At 39.4% G+C, this 19,043-nt stretch overlaps 1 protein-coding gene across 3 annotated transcripts in view; it reads right to left on the reverse strand.

Annotated features, from left to right (window-relative positions):
* Positions 1–2,413: 2,413 nt before the first annotated feature.
* The window catches only part of LOC131678416 (CUGBP Elav-like family member 2), a 1,026,317-nt gene continuing 1,009,687 nt past the window's right edge, over positions 2,414–19,043 (reverse strand). For all 3 annotated transcript variants that reach the window (XM_058958564.1, XM_058958565.1, XM_058958566.1), the window contains one exon: positions 2,414–4,008. In XM_058958564.1, coding sequence (XP_058814547.1) covers positions 3,737–4,008 — 272 coding nt within the window. In that variant the 3' untranslated portion in view covers positions 2,414–3,736. The remainder of the gene's footprint in view (positions 4,009–19,043) is intronic.

Below are 19,043 nucleotides of genomic sequence, written 5' to 3' on the forward strand. Positions count from 1 at the left end.
TTAAGCTGAAGGATATTTATCCGATTTTTATGCTTGAAGTTTATTTTCGACTCTTATACTCAAATGTATTTGAAACAGGTTTTACGAAGCATTTTCTGTCCTTGTGACTTTTATTTTCGGCCGCTCAGATGTATACTATATACTATACTACATCTTGGCAAGTAACATTGCAATCAAACCAGCCAGAATTCTGACTGGATGCCGCCTTCAATGAGATCAGTTGTTTCGTTTGTGCCGAAATTCTTGGGTACATCAATCAGAACTCCGCCTCTAATTTTAATAATAGGAATGCTGGTATATTAGTAAGCAAAACATTTATACTAATATTTTGGGGTCATAAAATAATCGTTTATGAAATCCAGCCTTAGCTATTTCATATTGATTACCCTGTGGAATACTTTAACGAAAAATTTATTAATGTATTTCAAACGATTTAGAAGAACGAATAATTAATATAATTTTCCTGGAGACAGTTAGGTACCAAAAATTGGCATTGTGAAAAAAAACTCCACTGTGTGATAGCATGAATATAATCACAGATCAAATAGATGAATTAGCACATAAACATATTAGTCATAAATAAACGCAATTCTGATATTGTTATAAAACAACCATTTCAAATGATCGAAAAACTATAAGTTATTGTCGTTTAATAGAACAAGTTTAAATACTGTTGTGAACAAGTTTCATCCGAGGGCGGCTGATATATGTTGGAACTTCGATTCGATTTCTTTTATTTGAACTAGCAAAAAAATGACTATCGACTTCCATCGAAACGACGCCAACACCACCACGAATCGAAACGGTTTTACGTTGGCTTTGAGAAACCCGAAACTCTCTGCACAAATGCGAAGCGTGGCTGGCAAAGTTAGTCCACAGTAAGCTGAGACTTAAGTACGTTAAAGTGTTCACCGTCTTTCGTTTCATTCCCACAAACACGGCTCGAAAGCAGCGGGAAAAATGGAATCTTATCAAGAAACAAAAGAAAGTACTCCGATAAATCCTTTACTGCGTTGAGCGCTGGTTTTTTGCATTGTCGGAACACAATTGCCCTAATTCGGGCAACATCAGCCAGCCACATTACAAAAGAAAAACGAGAATTTCCCATGAAAATTGATTAAATTAATCGTGAATAATTCAGCAATGGACCCATTTTCGCCCGACTGGAGCGTGTTTAGTTAGATTTTTCACTAGCCGAGGTTGAACATTAGTTCAGCGCGAAATACGAACTAGGGGTCGGACTACATGTTGCGGAATTTACGTAATTAAATAATTCATCATAATCAGTGAGGAAGTAGCATCCCCCCAACCGGACCCATGCTCAACCCCGACCGTGGAAGCGAGCGAACGAGCGGCGAGTGTGATTTAAATTAAAGGTAACTCTGCTGTGCGGTGGCAGCTAATTTGAATACGCTGAAATTTAGCCGGATTCAGTTTCACAGGGTGTTAACAGCTGCCGCCGTGCAAAGTTTCACACAGCGTTGTTTGAAACTAAAATAATTACCCTTTTCCCTCCACTCAGTCTGATGATGGTCACTAATTTTCGTGATAGTTGATCACATGTAAATCTACCGCCGATCATGTTTCGTCGGGTGCGAGAGCGGTTCGATGATCTACGTGGTTGGTTGACGGGGGATGGGTAGGGAAACTTTGCTAACCTACAACAATGCGTCGCCATGTAGTTTAAATGATGGAGGCGCTTGGTGGTGTATCAATGAGGGGTTCAATTCAAGAGAGATCTAACTCACATAAATAGAAACTGAATTTATTTTCCTTTCTTATGGGAAGTCAGCAAATTGTTTTGAAAAAAGTAGCCATAAGCTATTTGAGTATCATAATAATTTGAAGACAATGCGAATAGGTTAATGAGATTTAGGACAAAGCAATTCTTGTGGATAAAAAATAAATTTATAAGGCCTTACCATTTCCGAGTTTAGTGCTACCATTCCTACAAAAGCAATAAAAGCTAAATACAACCCGAAAACAAATGCGATCGCCAACAGGTAACACCTTTCGATGGCAACTATCATCCCGCAGCAATAAAACACATGTCAAGCCTATGAAGCACTCCTGCTAACAATACCATTCTCTAACAGTTGTTCCATTTGCGCCAACCGAATTTCCTACACCACTGCTACACCCCTCTACTAATTATGTCGTAATTTGTAGTAATAATAATTATTACCTTCACACACCGTCGGTTCTCCCCCATTTCATGCTACCTTCTATCAACGCGCGCGGGTGCGAACGAAATCCACTCGAGACTCGCCAATCGTTTATGCAACTAACTCACTCCACTTCCGATCATCGACAGTGCAAAAGTACAATTGTGCATCCATCCGCCTGCCCCCCACTGAATTGATAGTAATTTGAAATTTTAATAGAATTAATAATGACGCGTTGATACCAGAAATGAATAATGAATGAGTGACATTTAATCTGATTATACATAAATAGTTACATGTATACATAACTTCCTATTAACAAAGTTTTGTTTTTTTCATCTAGTTTTTCGGTACGTGCTTTGTGCTATTGGTGGTGTGCTCGTGTTCGTGTTTCGGTGTTCAACTGCCTAACTAACGTAGCTCACCCTCATCAAACTATAGTGTTTCTCCACAAGCTGCACTTTCGGTTAGTTTATTTGTATTCCGTCAACTTAACCAATACATATACGTGTAACTGCTAATAAACTAATTGGTTGATAATCAGTGAATCGGTATGATAATAAATTATTAATCGTTTACTCTTATGCGTAAAATTGAAACTTGAAAAGAAAAACAAGTAGTAACAAAAAAAAATCCAATTCAAATAATTCATTTGCGTTATGTTTAAAATACAAAGGAAGAAACAAAGTTCAGATTAATTCAATACATTACGGTTTAATGTGGTTACATTAACCGCAATGGGTAGGGTTGTAAAACAAATCCTAGTTCACTTGGGGTTGATAAAAAACAGCAAAAAAACAAATGAAAACTGACTACTAGCCTTTGGTTTTCCCGGGAGGTCAAAAGGAGTCAGCTTCTCCCTAGGTCATAATCGTTTCAAAAAAGCATCTGCTAAAACTCCGTTAAGCTTACAGGGAGAAGCTAACATTCCCAGCCGTCAGGCTCTAATTGTACTACTTTTCCTCTATGACGAAAAGAATAATAATAATAATAATAGTAGTAGTAATGATCGTAATAAAAATAGTAATAAAAGATATATAGGAAAACAAAAAACTACTCAACAAATTCCGATTAATGATAAGATGAACATTATTAGTCTACGGCGATCGATGCGCAGCTACCTTTTTTGCTTAGTTTGTTTGCTTGTGCTAGTTTGTTTGTGTTTTTTGTATCATAAGTTTTTTGGAATTCTTGTCTTCTCACCGAACTATCATCGAACAAGTAACGAAAAAAAAGTTAAATGAATCAAGGGGAAAATATCCAACAGGAAACGACAACCTTCTCTCTAGCAATCCGGAAACAGGAAACAGTTTAGTGTTTGTGTTTCTACTCAACGACAGTAACGACACTGAGTGACAATCAATGGTTGCGCGTTTGTAGGTGTGTGGTTGTGTCTTATGTAAAAAAAATATAAAACAATTGAACTTATCTCTCTAGCAATAGACCGACAAGCACGAACAGAACGACGAACGATTAGCTGCTTCCTCTCCAATTTGCCCCACTGACACTGACACACACACACCTGCAACGGTTCTCCGGCTGGTATCTTCTCCTTCTTACTACTGCCAAGCCTAATACGGCTTGGAAGCGTCCTTCGAACGCTTCAGCTGTACTTTCAGCCGCTTGGTACCGATCTGGAAACCGTGCATCGCCTGGATGGCGGCCTGCGCCGAGGCTCCATTGTCGAAGGACACGAAACCGAAACACTTGGACAGGTTGGTCTGCTTGTCGATGAAGACCTTAGCGGACACTACGTTGCCGAACGGGAGGAACGTCGAGGCCAGATCGGTGTCGGTGAATTCCTGCGGTAGGTGGTAGATGAACAGGTTACAGCCCTCGGGACCTGTATGGGGGGGAAAAAAGAGGCGTGATTAAAATGTGTTGGGAAAGTATAAGTTGAGCTGTGAAAGTGAATAAACTGATTAAAGAAGCAATTGAACGATTGAAATTTTCGAAATTCATGATCTTGATCAACTAGCCATACAACATAAAATCGACGGTCAGGTACACTAAACCGCGAAGGAGTTTAAAATTTCTAGGTCGACAAAGTTTATTTGTTAAGAATGTGTCAGTTTTGCAACTCATGCGTAATACTGTCGGAGCAACAAGTTTCATCAAACAGTTATTGTTCCATCAAAATCGTACGAGCCATTTCCTGCATTGAGTATATGTCGATTCAAACTACACAATAATTCTATCGATTTAGTGCCTCTAAAATCGTTATCTGAGCGGTAAATATGGTATGTAATTATTTACTTAGCTCATTGGTGTCGGGCCAACAGGCCGAAAGTCATTACACCGAACGGGTGATTTCGCCGAAGTGTCATGAGATTTAAAATACTATTAGCTAGTTTAACTCCAAGAGCAACAGTAATTTTTTGCCTTCACTTTGACCTAACTTAAGGCCTCTGTTATAGTGTCCCCTAGCAGTTAGCATCAGTGGATCATCATAGAAACTATTTCGTATCACGACTCATTGTAATACGCATCACATAATTCATGCGTTTAACGAGAGTCTGGAAAAGTTAATTCTGTAATTTTTCTGCCTTAAATCATGAGATGTTTCTTTTTTCATTTTTAATGTAGAATGCATTTATGCTTTCAATATAAGGGTCTCGTTTTAAAATATCGTCTGTGGCAGCCGCGTCCGTTTTTTGAACGTTAACAACTTCCATTATATTTAACGGAATGATTCGATGGGTCAAGCCATTTTGTTGAAAATATGTTCAGCAATGTAGTATTAGAATTTGCATTAATGCATTAATAACAAAAAAATGTGTTTTGAAAAATCTTTTGAAAATTACTCGGAAATGGTGAAAATTTTCTGCACATCTCGGACAGAGCCGTCAATATGATGCACCAATCAAACACGTAAATGACGGCAGTTTTAAATAAGGGTCCGCTACTGATTTGTTTCTATTATCATTCATATTTGAAAGTTTGGGGCGAGCAAAGGACTGTACAATAGCGAGAAGGACATATTTGTGAGCTATACACGGCTGGTGGATGAATCAGTTTGTGTCGTTACGTGCTACTAGCAGAGGCCATCATTTTCATTTCCGATGGGTGAAAGGTAGCATACACACACGCGAAAAAATCGATTTTAAATCATCTGACTGAAGCTCGTGCGTGATTTATTCTCGCTAATTTCATGCACCGAGTCGCAAATCTTGAACAGATAGAATCGTGATTTCAGTCGGTCAGCAAGACCACCAATCTTGTCAGATGGAGATTGTAAGAGAATTGCTCTCTGCACTCCCTAGAAATGGGTGGTATATTTCTTTTTGCTCGGGTGCTGCCAGTTCAATCGAAGATAGCGTCGAAAGAGCTAGTACTCCACGAACGTTCTGTACGGTTTTACGAAACGCATGGAAATCGTGGAAAAAGTTTACGGTGGACCACTTTCGAGACGAAAACGACGTGAGTACAGTTTACCGGACTCTGGCATCCCTGAGCGTAAAACGGAAGGCCGGTAGCGGCCGTCCGGCGAAGATTATGACGAAGAAGAAGAAGGAAGCGAAGAAAAAGTTGTTCGACAACAAAGACGGAATGAGTTCGCGTGACGCCGGCCGAAAATATCACTGCTCGCATACCTTGATTCACCGAACCCTCAAAATCATCTGTCGGAAGAAGACTCGGTCCCCGAGTCGACGAACGAGCAGATAACGATCGTGAGATCGCAGTGCAAGTAGATAACGAAGAACTACCGCGGGACGTCGTTCGTGCTGGATGACGAAAGTTACTTTCCGCTCTCGAAGACCCACATTTCAAGAAATGACAGAAACTATTCCAGCGACAAATTGGCCACATCCCCCGTAGTAAAATATAAGTTCAAGCATAAATTTGAAATATCAGACAGAGGGATTCCAAAGCCGTGGTTCAAGCCGAGCGGTCTAGCCATCAATCAACAAGTATACCAGGAGGAGTGTCTTAAGAAAATTCTTCTGCTGTTCTTAAAGGAGCATAATGCGGATGGGAAGTATGGCTTCTAGCCGGACGAGGCATCTTCCCATTACGCCAAGAAGACGCTGGAGTATCTTGAGCAGAAAAAGATACCGTACGAGCTGAAAGAAAGGAACCCTTACCTTGACTTACCCCAGTACCGTCCCATTGAGAATTTTTTCGGCTCCCTCGGCGCCCTAATGTACAAAAATAGTTGGCGGTCCAAAAATACGAAGCAGTTGACCACCAAGATTCGGAATTGTATCCGGAAGATGGTCGTCATTGCCGTCCAGCGCTCTTGTGAGAACATCGCGACTAAGTTGCGTCGTATGGCTCCAATATTCATTGGCGTTTTTTTGAAGTATAAACATTATGTTTTTAATAAAAAATACTGAATTCGTCGAAAAAATGTTTTTGTTTTTTAACTGCATGACTGAAAAAATTCTCATTTTTTATTGAACACCCGTTAACCAGGACCGATTGGAACAATAATCTCTCACTCGGAGAATATTTTCTTTGGAAAACAAATTGGTCGTTATCAGCGCTATCAAACCACTCAAAATAATTAAATTTGAAAATATTTTCCTTCGCTAGCTATTATTTTTATTTCCAATGGGAGGAAAGATGCATACATACGGAAAAAACCGATATTGAAACACCCGACCGAACCTCGTTCGTGATTGGTTCCCGATAATATCATGCACCGAGTTGCAAATCTTGAACAGAAAGAATTGTGATTTTGGTCGGTTTCTTTTAGTTCATTTTGATGGACGACCGGAGACTGCATTTCATCATCGTGAGAGAAGGTGATTATTAAAATTCAGCCGGCTTTTAACCACCAGACTGAAGCTCAATCTTGAACAGTTTTCGTTTGAAGCTTCACCTCCTTCGCTTCGAATGTAAACTGAACCGAGTACAAAACCGGGGGTCACATGTGAGTGCGGCATCATTCGTATGCTACATTCGTACTGGCTACACTACATATACGCTCGCAATGTCTGGATGCGGTAAAGGAGAAAAGATGAAGAGCAAACCAGCTCGTTTCATACCGGTCTCCAGTTTCTTGTCCAGCGTCTGCTGAGAAAGATCTACTACACCGGAGTATCTGTCTAGTTTGCAGTCGTAATGGAACATCTCGACTAAATATTGGAGTTGGCAGGAAACGCAACCCGTGGAAACAAACATAACATGTCAGCTGCAATTGGCCATTCGAAACGATGACGAGCTGAACACATTGTTCTCCGGCGTAACTATTTCCCAGGATGGTGTGTTGCCTAACATCCATACCATTCTGCTGGCAAACAAAACCGAATAGAATTAAGTTTTTCTTTGTTGCCAGGTGAAGCGATGCCGAGAAAAAATAACCGAACCTGCCCTTTTCAGGGCGACCATTGTATTCGCATGGAGAGAATTGATTTGAACTTGCTTGAAAACAACACACGCACACCTAAGAAACTTTTGGGGACAATGCACACACATTTGCATTTACATTTACAAATTCATATGTACTAGCAAACCAGTGCCGCCGCTGCGCTGTATCAGGATTGAAAATAATTCAAGTCGGCAGAAGAGAAGGGCGGCTATTTTTTTGTAATGCAATGTAAAATTAAATTAAATGTAAATTCAGTTAAATATTTTTACTACAATATAATTTATTGATCCTTAAACGGACCATTGGTTTGTTGGCGTGGATGGCGCTCTATTTCGCTGTGAATCTTCAATGTGAAAATTACATATTAACCACATCGCCTGTGTCCGCTCAAGTAACATAAGCAGCAAAATATGTCCTGCTGAAGCTTCGAATGGTACTACGCTTCCTTCAAATAATGGCTACTTCCAGGCGTACGGGTTATTGACTGTCGACGCAGACTTCAATGGTAAACTGTCGATTTATTACCAGAACGTCCGCGGTTAACGCACAAAAATCGATTAAGATTTCCTAGCAATTTCTTCTTCCCATCACTTCATAATTGTTCTCACCGAGACCTGGTTAGATGATAGGATTCATTCTCGTGGAATTTTTGGCTATACATATGCTGTTTATAGAAACGATCGCGGTGTTGTGGACACCGTTTGTCAGCATCGGTGTAATATACTAATGAGATTGATCTAATCAGTGCAAACGAACATGTCCGATCGATTGATGCTGTTTTTCCATGCCTTTGAACTAACGATTGTGCATTATTGTTTGGTAACTACAACCAGGCTGGCCTTATTTGAGACACACATGACCAGAGTGGCCAACCCTACGGATTTTCCCGTAGATCTACGGATTTGTGTCCTTTCTACGGATCTACGGATTAACGTGAGGAATCTACGGAATTTTCATAACTTCTTCAGAAGTCTACGGAAGTTTAGTAGAAATAATACACATTCGATTTTTTAATTCGAACTCGTTTAATAATTGTTCCACTTGCTTCAATCGAAGAGGAATCATTGGATGTATTTCAGCTGGAATACGCCAGTTCTGAATAATATTCGACTGGATTTTATACTTCACATTTAAATTGAACAGTTCGAAGATATTTGTTAATTTGGAGTACAAATCAACGCTAATCCCCAGAATATACGATGTTCAGTTTCACGAAGCAGAAGGGGGAATGCCGTTGTGCTGTGTTGTGCCAATATTATCTTTTGGTTACAAATGTAGATATTTTCAAAAACATTCACCAAATATTATCGAATCCTAAAACTTAACTTTATTGAATTTCTGAGCAACATATTACCTATTATCGATGGACTCAATAGATTATGCTAATCGGATAAGTCCAAAATATTGTTGACAAAGAATGTGAAACAAATTTTGGGATATTTCCAAAAAATCTTCAAATTGATCTAGAATGTTCAGTTCCAGTAAATGTAAAAAACTGATTTTCAATAAAGCACTTTTTACAAGGATACGAACCAATACGATGAAGTAACCCAAGTAACAATTGAAGTTTTATAGCACGCTACAAGCAAGGATGCAAAATGCCTACCTTTTCTGCGGCTGTATTTTTTCTGCCTACATTCTCATTTCTCATATGACGCTGCTGTCGTTCGCTAGTGCAGGAAGCCCAGCGCTGTGCGGCAGTCTGTAAGCAAAGCAATAACATGACAAAAAATACTGCCCCCAGTACAGCCACCAGACGAGAGCGGTACAGCTTCTCTTTCCTTATTTTACACTTTTCAATATTTTTAATCACAAACGACGACAATGAATGCGGTTCGTTTACGCCACGACCGGCATCAACGCTTTCGTATGCGGGCCTCTCCCTTTGACTATGCAGAGAAAAATGTACAAAGCGAGAGAACAAACTGTACTACGCCACACTCTCACCGAGCAGCCGGAGTACAGCAGCAAAACAAAAATGTATTCTACTGCTGTACGGAAAAATGTACTCGGTTTGGCTACCGTTCTGGCAAGAGCTGTAGCGATGCGTCGCTGTAGCGGGCTGTATGGCTTGTGCAAACAAATGTAAATATACCGAAAAAAATGTAGTTTACCGGTACCGTTGGCCTGGTTACCAGTGCAATCTAAGTTTTATGGGTGGCTTTAAAACTACCTTAAAACCTCAATTGTTACTAGGGAATGGCTTTCGATTTTATAAATTGCTTCTTAGAACACAACCCCGGATTTCTGGATCAATTTTAGACTTTTCAAGAAAGGTATATCGTTACTCCGTTGATATGCAGGGTATTACGCGCAACGTGTCGCCGGGAAGCTACCTAAACTAAACTTCTTTGAATTTTTTAGCAACATATTACCTAATTGACTTGCATTTATAGATGAATTCCCAGGTGCGCTTCTTGCAAAATAATGTTCTTATCCATAACTCGGGTTAATCAGCTTTCGACCACAATTCGTATCGGACGATTGAAATGCTATTCTATTACGCCTAGACAATTTGGATAAGGCAAACGGCTTGTTATTGTAAACTCAGTTTACATTTTGCCATGGCAAAGGAGCGAACGATTGTCTTGCCATGTTTTGAACATAGATTCAACTGACATACGCTCTAAGAGCAAATGGATAATTTATTATTAACCAATATGTAGCAAGTATTTTTTTTGTCGGAACATCTTCATTATTATAGACTTATACCAATTCTAAACAACTATTCGTAGAATAATAGCGTCGCGATACGGCGACTTCTCAGATCATCTACATGGGTTTTCCTTCAGACTCTTGGTAAAGCCATTCCTTCGTGTAAAGCATTGATTAATACCTTGCCAGCTCATTCACGCCATAATAAATTGCAGATGATGGTGTGGATGCTGTCACAGAACAACAGATTTGCAAAAATCGTTGCATCTAGAAAAATCTTTACAATTGAGCTGTAAATCCGGGCATCGAGTTCACGAAGAAGAAAATCGAAAGAAGTTTTCAAGGAAGTGTGATCCAGCTCAACTTCAGCTTATACCAGTGAATAGAAAGATTGCTGAAACTTTCGCATTCATGTACTTGAAGGCTGGTTCGACTTTAAAAATTGAAGGGGATACATTTGGTATCGAAAGACTAAATGTCAACAAAGGATTAATTTTCTTCGCACATGAATTTGATCTTGGTAGATAAACTTACAAAAGGTTGTATTGAATAACGATACTCTCAGTAATTAAGCATGGGAACTACTGTTTCCGTTATACCGCGAACACTCCCATTATCAACTTGGAACAAATACAGTTCGCGTATTGCCATTTGTGGGATCTCATCTAGTCTAGTCATCTAGTCAGCTGATGCGAGGTAATGAAGCTTCGATGACTTGTCGAGTTTCAATCACAAACCAGACAGTAAACTTTGCGTTTGTGGTAAGGATTTCCGAGACATCGAGCATATTGTTTGGACGTGGACAAAATGTCATAGTCCCAAGTGCCGCTCAGAAAATTCGTTACGTTTTCGAGGTAGATCCTTATTCGTGATATCCTGGCAAGCCGGAACCTGTCGTTTATGTCGTTGATCTATTATTTTTTTAAATCATAAGTAAGCAACTTTTAGATAATGTGGGACTCATATTTTCGGTTTTTCGCATATACCAGTCATCGAGTTTATGCAACACAGCTCAGTACTTTTCGTATTCAGTGTGGATCAACAACGACGTAAAGCATAGCAATGCTAGAAACCCGTGACGGTAGAATCCTTGACTTTTTGTCTTATTGAATGAGACAGCATTAGCCGACTGTCAGATCCACGAACCTGCTGAATTTATTTCTGTGATTGATGTAAATCATGCTCCCGTAGAGGTTACTATTAGTCTGCCGAAACCTGTCATTTTTGAGGATATCCGGATAATCAGCACTCCTTCATACAGATTGACATTCACGTGAGCATGCGGAAGATATTAACTGTGCCGTTGAATACTTCACTGCCATCAGGCTAGCTATTTGCTCACACAATGAGCCACAAAGAGCGAAATACACCGATTCAAAATAGAGCAGCACAAAAACACTGCGATGTGCAGAACGACTGCACAAAGAGAAACTTGAAAACGAAAAATAGTAAAATCTGTGCACCAAGAGCTGCACAATTTCGTTCAAAGAGTCACCTTGAAGAGCCACTTTTTTGTGCCTCCCCTCACTGGCAAGCAGGTAGGAAGGCGAATCAAACTACTATTCAGATAAAGTTAGATCGGATGAACTTTTTAAAAATGTTTTATGGTTGCCTTCTCTACTTACGTGCGCGTGGGACCAAGATACATACTAAAGAGCCTCTTTATTTCTACTCTTTGTGGCGTGCAGCCATGGAGAGTAGAAATAGAATACACGTGTGGGAGCAACACGCATCGGAGTGAAGAGGTTTATTGTGAAAGAGAAGAGCGGTGGTTCGCATGAAAAGCGCAAAGAGCGTTCGTTATTCTTCTCTTTATTTGCTCTGAGGTGCATAACATCTCTGACTGCCAAGATTAATGCACAATTGAATGATAATATTCCTCTGCATTATATTCCTCCGTTTGCCATACTCGCTGTCGTTTCGCCAAATAACGACCTTTACCTGCACAAACGCTACTTGATTCGAACACAAACAAACCTGCGCAATAAGCCCCAACAGTTTTGGAAATTCGTGAACTCGGAAGAAGAACGGATTGCCTAGGGATATGTTTTTAGGGAGCAGACTACTAGTCTGGCTTCGGAGAAGTTTAACCTATTCGCCACTCACTTTAAAAGCGCATTCAATGAATCTATTAAAACTGCTGATTAAATTGCGCACGTTTGTAGCGACAGTCCATTAAATGTCTGTCCTTTGAGAAGCTTCACGGTTGCAGATCGACAGGTTATAGCAACAATCAGTAAGCTAAAATATTCAGGTACTCCTGCCTGGCTCTTGGCGGTATACCTTCATGTGTTCTCCAGAAATACGTAGATGCGTTCATTTTGCCGTTGACAACACTATTCAACAGTTCCTTCAGGCAGTGTCGTTATCCCTCGAACTGGTAAAGGTCGCTTGTGTTTCCTGTGTTCAAAAAATTAGATGAGCGACGTATTGAAAATTATAGAGGAATTACATCGTTCTGTGCCTGCAGCAAAGTGTTTGAGATCATAATGAACGACGAGCTCTCTGCATGCAGCTAAAGCTACATTTCCTCTAATCAACATGAATTCATCCCAACAAGGTCAATCAATCTCCACGAATCTCGCTCAATTCGTTTGATTCTGCTTACGTATGTAGAAGGACGCTAGTCCTCAGATCAACACGGTATATACCGACTTGACATCAGCATTTGACAGGGTTGACGGGGCTACCCTGTTTGGCATAAAGTCACTTGGCATAACGTCGTTTGGCATAAAGTCGTTTGGCATAATGCCCATATGGCATAAGAACTAATTTGATAGTGGTCATTTGGCATAATGGCCATTTGGCATAAAATGTACAGGGCATTGAATGCTATTAAGGCATAATGCATTTGGCATGCAGTTTGGCATAATGGTCGTTTGGCATAAAGGTCTTTTGGCATAATGGTCTTTTGGCATAATGGTCTTTTGGCATAATGGTCGTTCGGCATAAGAGCCATTCCGCATAAAGCATGAAAATACTCGTTCAAATTTTTAGGGGTTTTGGTTCAGTGAAATAATATGTTGTTAATAAAATTATCTTTCAAAAAATATTTTATTGTTGATCAATTTAATGTTTAATAATTTAATAGTTTATCAATATTATCATCACTGAGCTCTTGATCCCAAGTTCGCCGCAATTGATTCTAGATATTCTAGCACATTATTGTAGGAATCCATATTGTCCACTATCTTTTTGATGTTCTCGTCAATTTTCTGACTAGTAACTTTGCGTTTTTTACTAGTGTTGCAAGAGAGGTAGCTACTAATCTGCCCTGCTATATATTTCTCCTCTACACGCAATTCTTTTATTATATTGTATAAACCAATACGACGCCCAACAGCAGTATTCCATCGGCTATGCCAACTTTCAATTTGATTGGTGGTACGGGGAATGTTGCTGAGAATATTGTCATATATCGACCACAACTGAGGCGGATAAAGTGGTTCCGTTCGAATTTCGCGTCCCTCAAATGTAACACGCCGAACTCTGCCTTTCACGTAGTTTTCTTCTACGTATCGGAAAAAAGAATTTGACTCTTTGGGTGCTGACGCTTTCAATTCATCGAAAGCTCTTACGATTTTTCCCGCTGGCAAAAAGGCAAGAGACTGCACCCGTTTAAAATACTCAAAAAATCGAGTACTACTATTTGTCAGTCCGCTACTTTGTACATTCTTCCAGAAGTTTTGACACCAATGAAAGAAGCACCCGTTATGTTTGGCTTCTGGAAATTCAGCCGCGACTGAATTTATAATAGCCTTTTCAAAATCCGAGAGTATTACCTCTGGATTTAACTCGATGACTATCTTTTCGGCTGCTTCCACAATTGTAGCAAACAGTTTCCTATATAGTGCTTCAGTCTTGGAAGTCATTAGGGCGTACACCATAGGGAAAGTGTGTTCATTGGAAGGTGCACAACTACCATGAATGGTAAATAACTGGCGAAATAAACCCGGTACGCTGTCAAAAGTGCCATCTATCACCCAGTACTTTGCAGAAGCTAATTTTTTTAAATGTTCGTTCGTTGTAAATATGAGCACTCTGTCCTTGTCCAAACCGGTATCGGCTAATAGAAATTTATCGTCATCTATCGAAACAGTAAGCTCTTGCGGGACGACAAATTTCTTCAACGTTTTTGGCTCCTCATATTTTTTGTGTGAGCCGGCTCGAGCGCGCTTCACTATTTTCCGTTGCGCATTCAGGGAAATACGTTGTTGAACTTCGTTTGGAAAAGTAGCAGAAACTAATCGTATCATTTTTGCCAGTCCACTATGATCTTCCGTTGCTTTTCTTTTTAATGCAGATCTGTATTTGATTTGTAACACGTGGATTGGATCATATTCGTGGTTATGTTCTGTTTTGGAAACTAATTTATGTATTCCATCACATTTTTGCGTAACCACTCGGGATCGACACTTCCGACCTACGCTCCCGGTCGAGTGACTTCTACCTTTACACTCCCAGTAATATATACTATCCACCTGTGAATACAATGAAATACTTTGTAAGACCACGTGATGTGTTCATAACCTTGATGAAAATGTAACGATCATGTGACCAATAGATGAAAAAATATTTCAAGCCAACATATGTACCGGTTTTCTGTTAGAATAGTACACAAATCCTCGGTAGTTTAGCACATCTTTATTCTTTGAACTTTTCAGAATTTCTGGCAATGGCTCTACAGTCTCTTCTTCGAATCCAAGAAAATCCTCTTCATCGGACATTTTGAATTACACAGCACGTATGAGCTCTCCAACCGTTTTCCACTAAATGAATATAAATATATTGTGGAGAGAGCAGAACTGCGATTGAGTGAACTGAGCTAATGAGTGCCGGATAACTATCGGTATCTCAATTGGTTATACCAGCGGTATATCACCACGCCACGTTTTTCACTCTATACGAACTAACACGCCACACATGTCGATAGGTAAGAAAGTTGGGAATGCGTTATTTGATAATAGTTCGTTTGGCATGACAATAAATAAAATAGGCTTTGATTCGGCAAAATGGTTATCTGTCATTCAAACTTCTAGAAAGCTGTGAGCGCTGAACCTGCACCTATGAATGAGTATGCCAGACAATCGTGTTGATCACAGGTTTGCTAGTGAGAGGTTTTTGACGAAAACCGGCGGATTCTCAGAGGCTTTGTGCCACTTCGTATCTTTTTCGCTGCATATTTAAATAAAACAGAGGAGTTTGTTTGCCAATAGTATATATTTATAATTAAACTTGTCGTAAACCCAAACTAATTAAACAACAAATTCATAGCCCCTATGTTTGAATATTCCGGTCAAATGAGCGAATCACAGATTTGCTTACGAGGGGCCGCCGCTTCCGCAACCGGTCGACGGCAACCTCGCCCAGCGCATCCTCAGCGACTTTGCACCGCTTGGATCGTCGGGCTCGGTTATGCGGCAAAGTCGCATTGCTCTAGGTACGCCTTAAACACTAGAGCAGTGAAGAAACCGGTAGTAGTAAGTGTAAATCCATCAATAAATTGTCATTTCTTAAATTTGGTAAAACCTGGTAATGATCATGCTATTAATTATCGTCTGGGTCAGAGTACCGTAATAGGGCTGGCTGTGTAGTAATTTTTACATGTTATAAAGAAGGATAATAAGCTTATTATTTCAGTTATTGAAACACTGTTTTGAAAAGCACCAATTCGCTGGCGAAAAAGTTCGGGCTTATAAAGAAAGGAGTTTCCATGATGATACGTTTGCATACGATGGGAGCGAGCCGGATGACCATTACCTGAAGATGCAAATAATTATGCCAAATGTCCGCTATGTTAAATGACTTTCAGTGTTATCACTTTGTCAAATTATGCCAAATGACCGTTTTCCGAAGTTAAAAATAATTATGCCGAATTTCTGTTATGCCAAATAACCCGATTCCCTATCCGATAGTTTCAAGTTCCAGTAAAGCTTGAAAATTCGCTAGGAACATGTGTACTTTTTAAGTATTTTCCGAGCTGCTGGTTGCTTGTGTTGGTTTGAATGCAATGTTGATATCAACCTTCGTCAAAATGTGCACTTAGTGCGATTCCAAGAACTGCTCATGTTTGAAAGAAGGAATCAACTTCAGTGAGAAAAATAATATTTCAGTGTCAGATTGATTACAAAGAAAACTAGAGTAAGCATGAAATTGCTTTGAGTGCTTTGAGAACTTTTGTATTTAGAACAATGTTGGTCATCTTATATGAAAGTTAACATAATCGTGATTTTTTTTTTATTTTGATTATAGAGGTTTTAACCTTAAGGTCATTCGCCTCTTCGGGTTAGAAAAATCCCAGATGAACTGCGTACAAGGCAATCGATTTACCAACTACGCTATGCCTGCCCCCTATATTCGTGAAATGTCATTCAACAAGGAATCTGTAATTGTAATCTATTATTCATATGATAGTCTGTTAGTTTCAAACTACAGACCAGGCCAAGGAAATTGGAGGAATTTACGAAAACGAAATATTTTTTGTATGGCGAATTTACGAATATTTGGATTGCTACCATTTTAAACTAAACTACTATTTATATAATATGAAATTTAATTCGTGATATAAAGTATCTTCAACGGAATTGGTATCTTGCTTTCCAAATTTTTGTTCTTTCGATGCCTTACTTTTGTTTGCAGCCTAAATTCAAAAGAAGGAAAAATCTCAAGAATAGTTCATATTTAAAAGAAAAAAAAACCTCAAAACAAAATAATCAAAAGCTAATGACAATTTACTATATATGTATAAAAGAAGGCAAAATGTCAATGTAAGTTATAATCGAAATCAAAAATATTTTCGAAGAATTGACAATATTCAGGAGAATGTGAACGCTTAGAAATTCTTAGTTGCATTTAAAATCAATGAAATTAAAAAAAATGTTCATGTTCAAAGCAAAAAGAAAAACTAAAAAAATGTTGGCTGCATAATAGGTCTTCTCAAAAAGAGCAATGTGGAATGATTTGCGATCATGGGCAGTGTAGTTTTATTGAATTTACGGAAAATTCGGATAATTGGTATAGTTCATTTCGGGCAATATTTCGGGAAACTGCATCCCAGAATATTGCCGATTTGGTGACCTATTATTTCAGTTATTGACCTACAGGTCTACACCTGAGTAATTATGTTTAATTATCATTATGCCAAATGGCTTTATGCCAAATGGTCATTATGCCAAATGGGCATTATGCCAAATGGGCACTATGCCAAATGGGCATTATGCCAAATGGGCACTATGCCAAATGGGCATTATGCCAAATGGCAATCTATCTTCAGTTTTGTTTTAGTTGATTATGCTAAATGACCTTTATGCCAAACGACCACTCGACTCTCGCTATGGTTATGCCAAGTGGCTTTATGCCAAACGACTTTATGCTAAATGACGTTATGCCAAATGACTTTATGCCAAACGGGCTTCCCCCAGGGTTGACCACGAAATACTTCTGGAACGGTTGTCAAGTCAATAGGAGTGTCTTTTGATGTAATTCGAATCGTATCTGAGAGCGCCAATTTGTAGTAAAAATTGGATATGTGTTCTCTGGATATTCCTCAAGGAAGTAATTTGGACCAACTCTTATTCACACTCTTTATCAATGATCTAGCTACAGTATTGCCATCGAGTGTCGTATATTCTACGCTGATGATGTTTAATTATACATGATCGTCAAGTTCATCGTGGATTGCTTAGCTATACAAAGGCTAATGGACACTTTCAATTACTAGAGCTCTTTAAATCGCTTATAATTAGTATTCACAAGTGCAGTGTGATATCGTATCATCGCGAACACAAGCCAATTTCATACGACTACTGTATTGGAGATCTTGAGAGTGTACTACAGAAACGGTTTCCTGGGAAATGACAAATTCCAGGGAATGGTGTTCCAGGAAATGGCGTACAAACCCTTTCTTTCATTAAGCTTTTTCCGCCTTTAGTTGCGTCACCTGATGTAGCGGGAGGAAATGCAACCTTGCATCTTATGATTTCAATGGAGTACTTGGCGTGGCGCAGGTTATCACTCCACTTTGAAGGTTACCTAGCTTTTTGAAGTTGATGTCATTTTTGTTTTAGACCACTAATGGACTGGGGACCCCATTTTCTCCAGCGAAGATCCCTGTAGGTTGGCTGCCGCCTCACACACGGAATCCTTTATGAAGCTGCTCAAGTTTCCGACAACTCCGCAGCTGGCCAACTGTCGCAGAACTTCCTCTCGGTTAATCGTGCTGTTGCCTTAGCTATGTCTAAAATAGCGATGTCTGCATATTGACCGTATGCTAGAGCTTGGCGGTGTATCTCCTTAAAAGTACCGATCATCGCTTCTTGTGCTGGTTCAGGTAGTGGTTCTCCTGCAAGAAGGTCATTAGGTTGACTATCCGCCACAAAAACTTCCCGAGACACGGAAGTAGACGTTCGGGATCGTCTCTTAGGAATGGGGACTATCAAGGTCATTTTCTAAATTATGGAATAGATTGGCAGTCCCAGATACGGTTCAGACATTCCAGTGAACTTTTTCCCCAGCTGGTGGAGCGTGTCGCAGCAAAAGGTACTCGAGTCCTGACATGAGATTCATTTACCATTTAAAATCTAGTTTCTCAGTTGGTAACTGCAACCATTTCTATCATCTCATTTCCAGGTTTATGTGCTTTCGGCAAACCATTTATTTCAGGAACTGTGGATTTAGATAATCGAAGATTACTCATTGATTTTCCCAGAATTATTTTAGCTTGATGATTTTATCAGCTAGATTCGCCATATCTTGATGCAGGTTCGATCTCTGTAGTCTGTAAGGTTTGCTATTGAGTTTTTGTCGTATTTATGAGACTGGCTTCGACTTGTCTAAAAAGAAAAACTTTTTAATAGAATACATGGGAATTACCGTTCCAGACTTCAACCGTAGAATAGGAAAACAACCTC

Source organism: Topomyia yanbarensis, chromosome 2 (genome assembly GCF_030247195.1).
Source record: "Topomyia yanbarensis strain Yona2022 chromosome 2, ASM3024719v1, whole genome shotgun sequence".
NCBI classification, from domain to species: domain Eukaryota; kingdom Metazoa; phylum Arthropoda; class Insecta; order Diptera; family Culicidae; genus Topomyia; species Topomyia yanbarensis.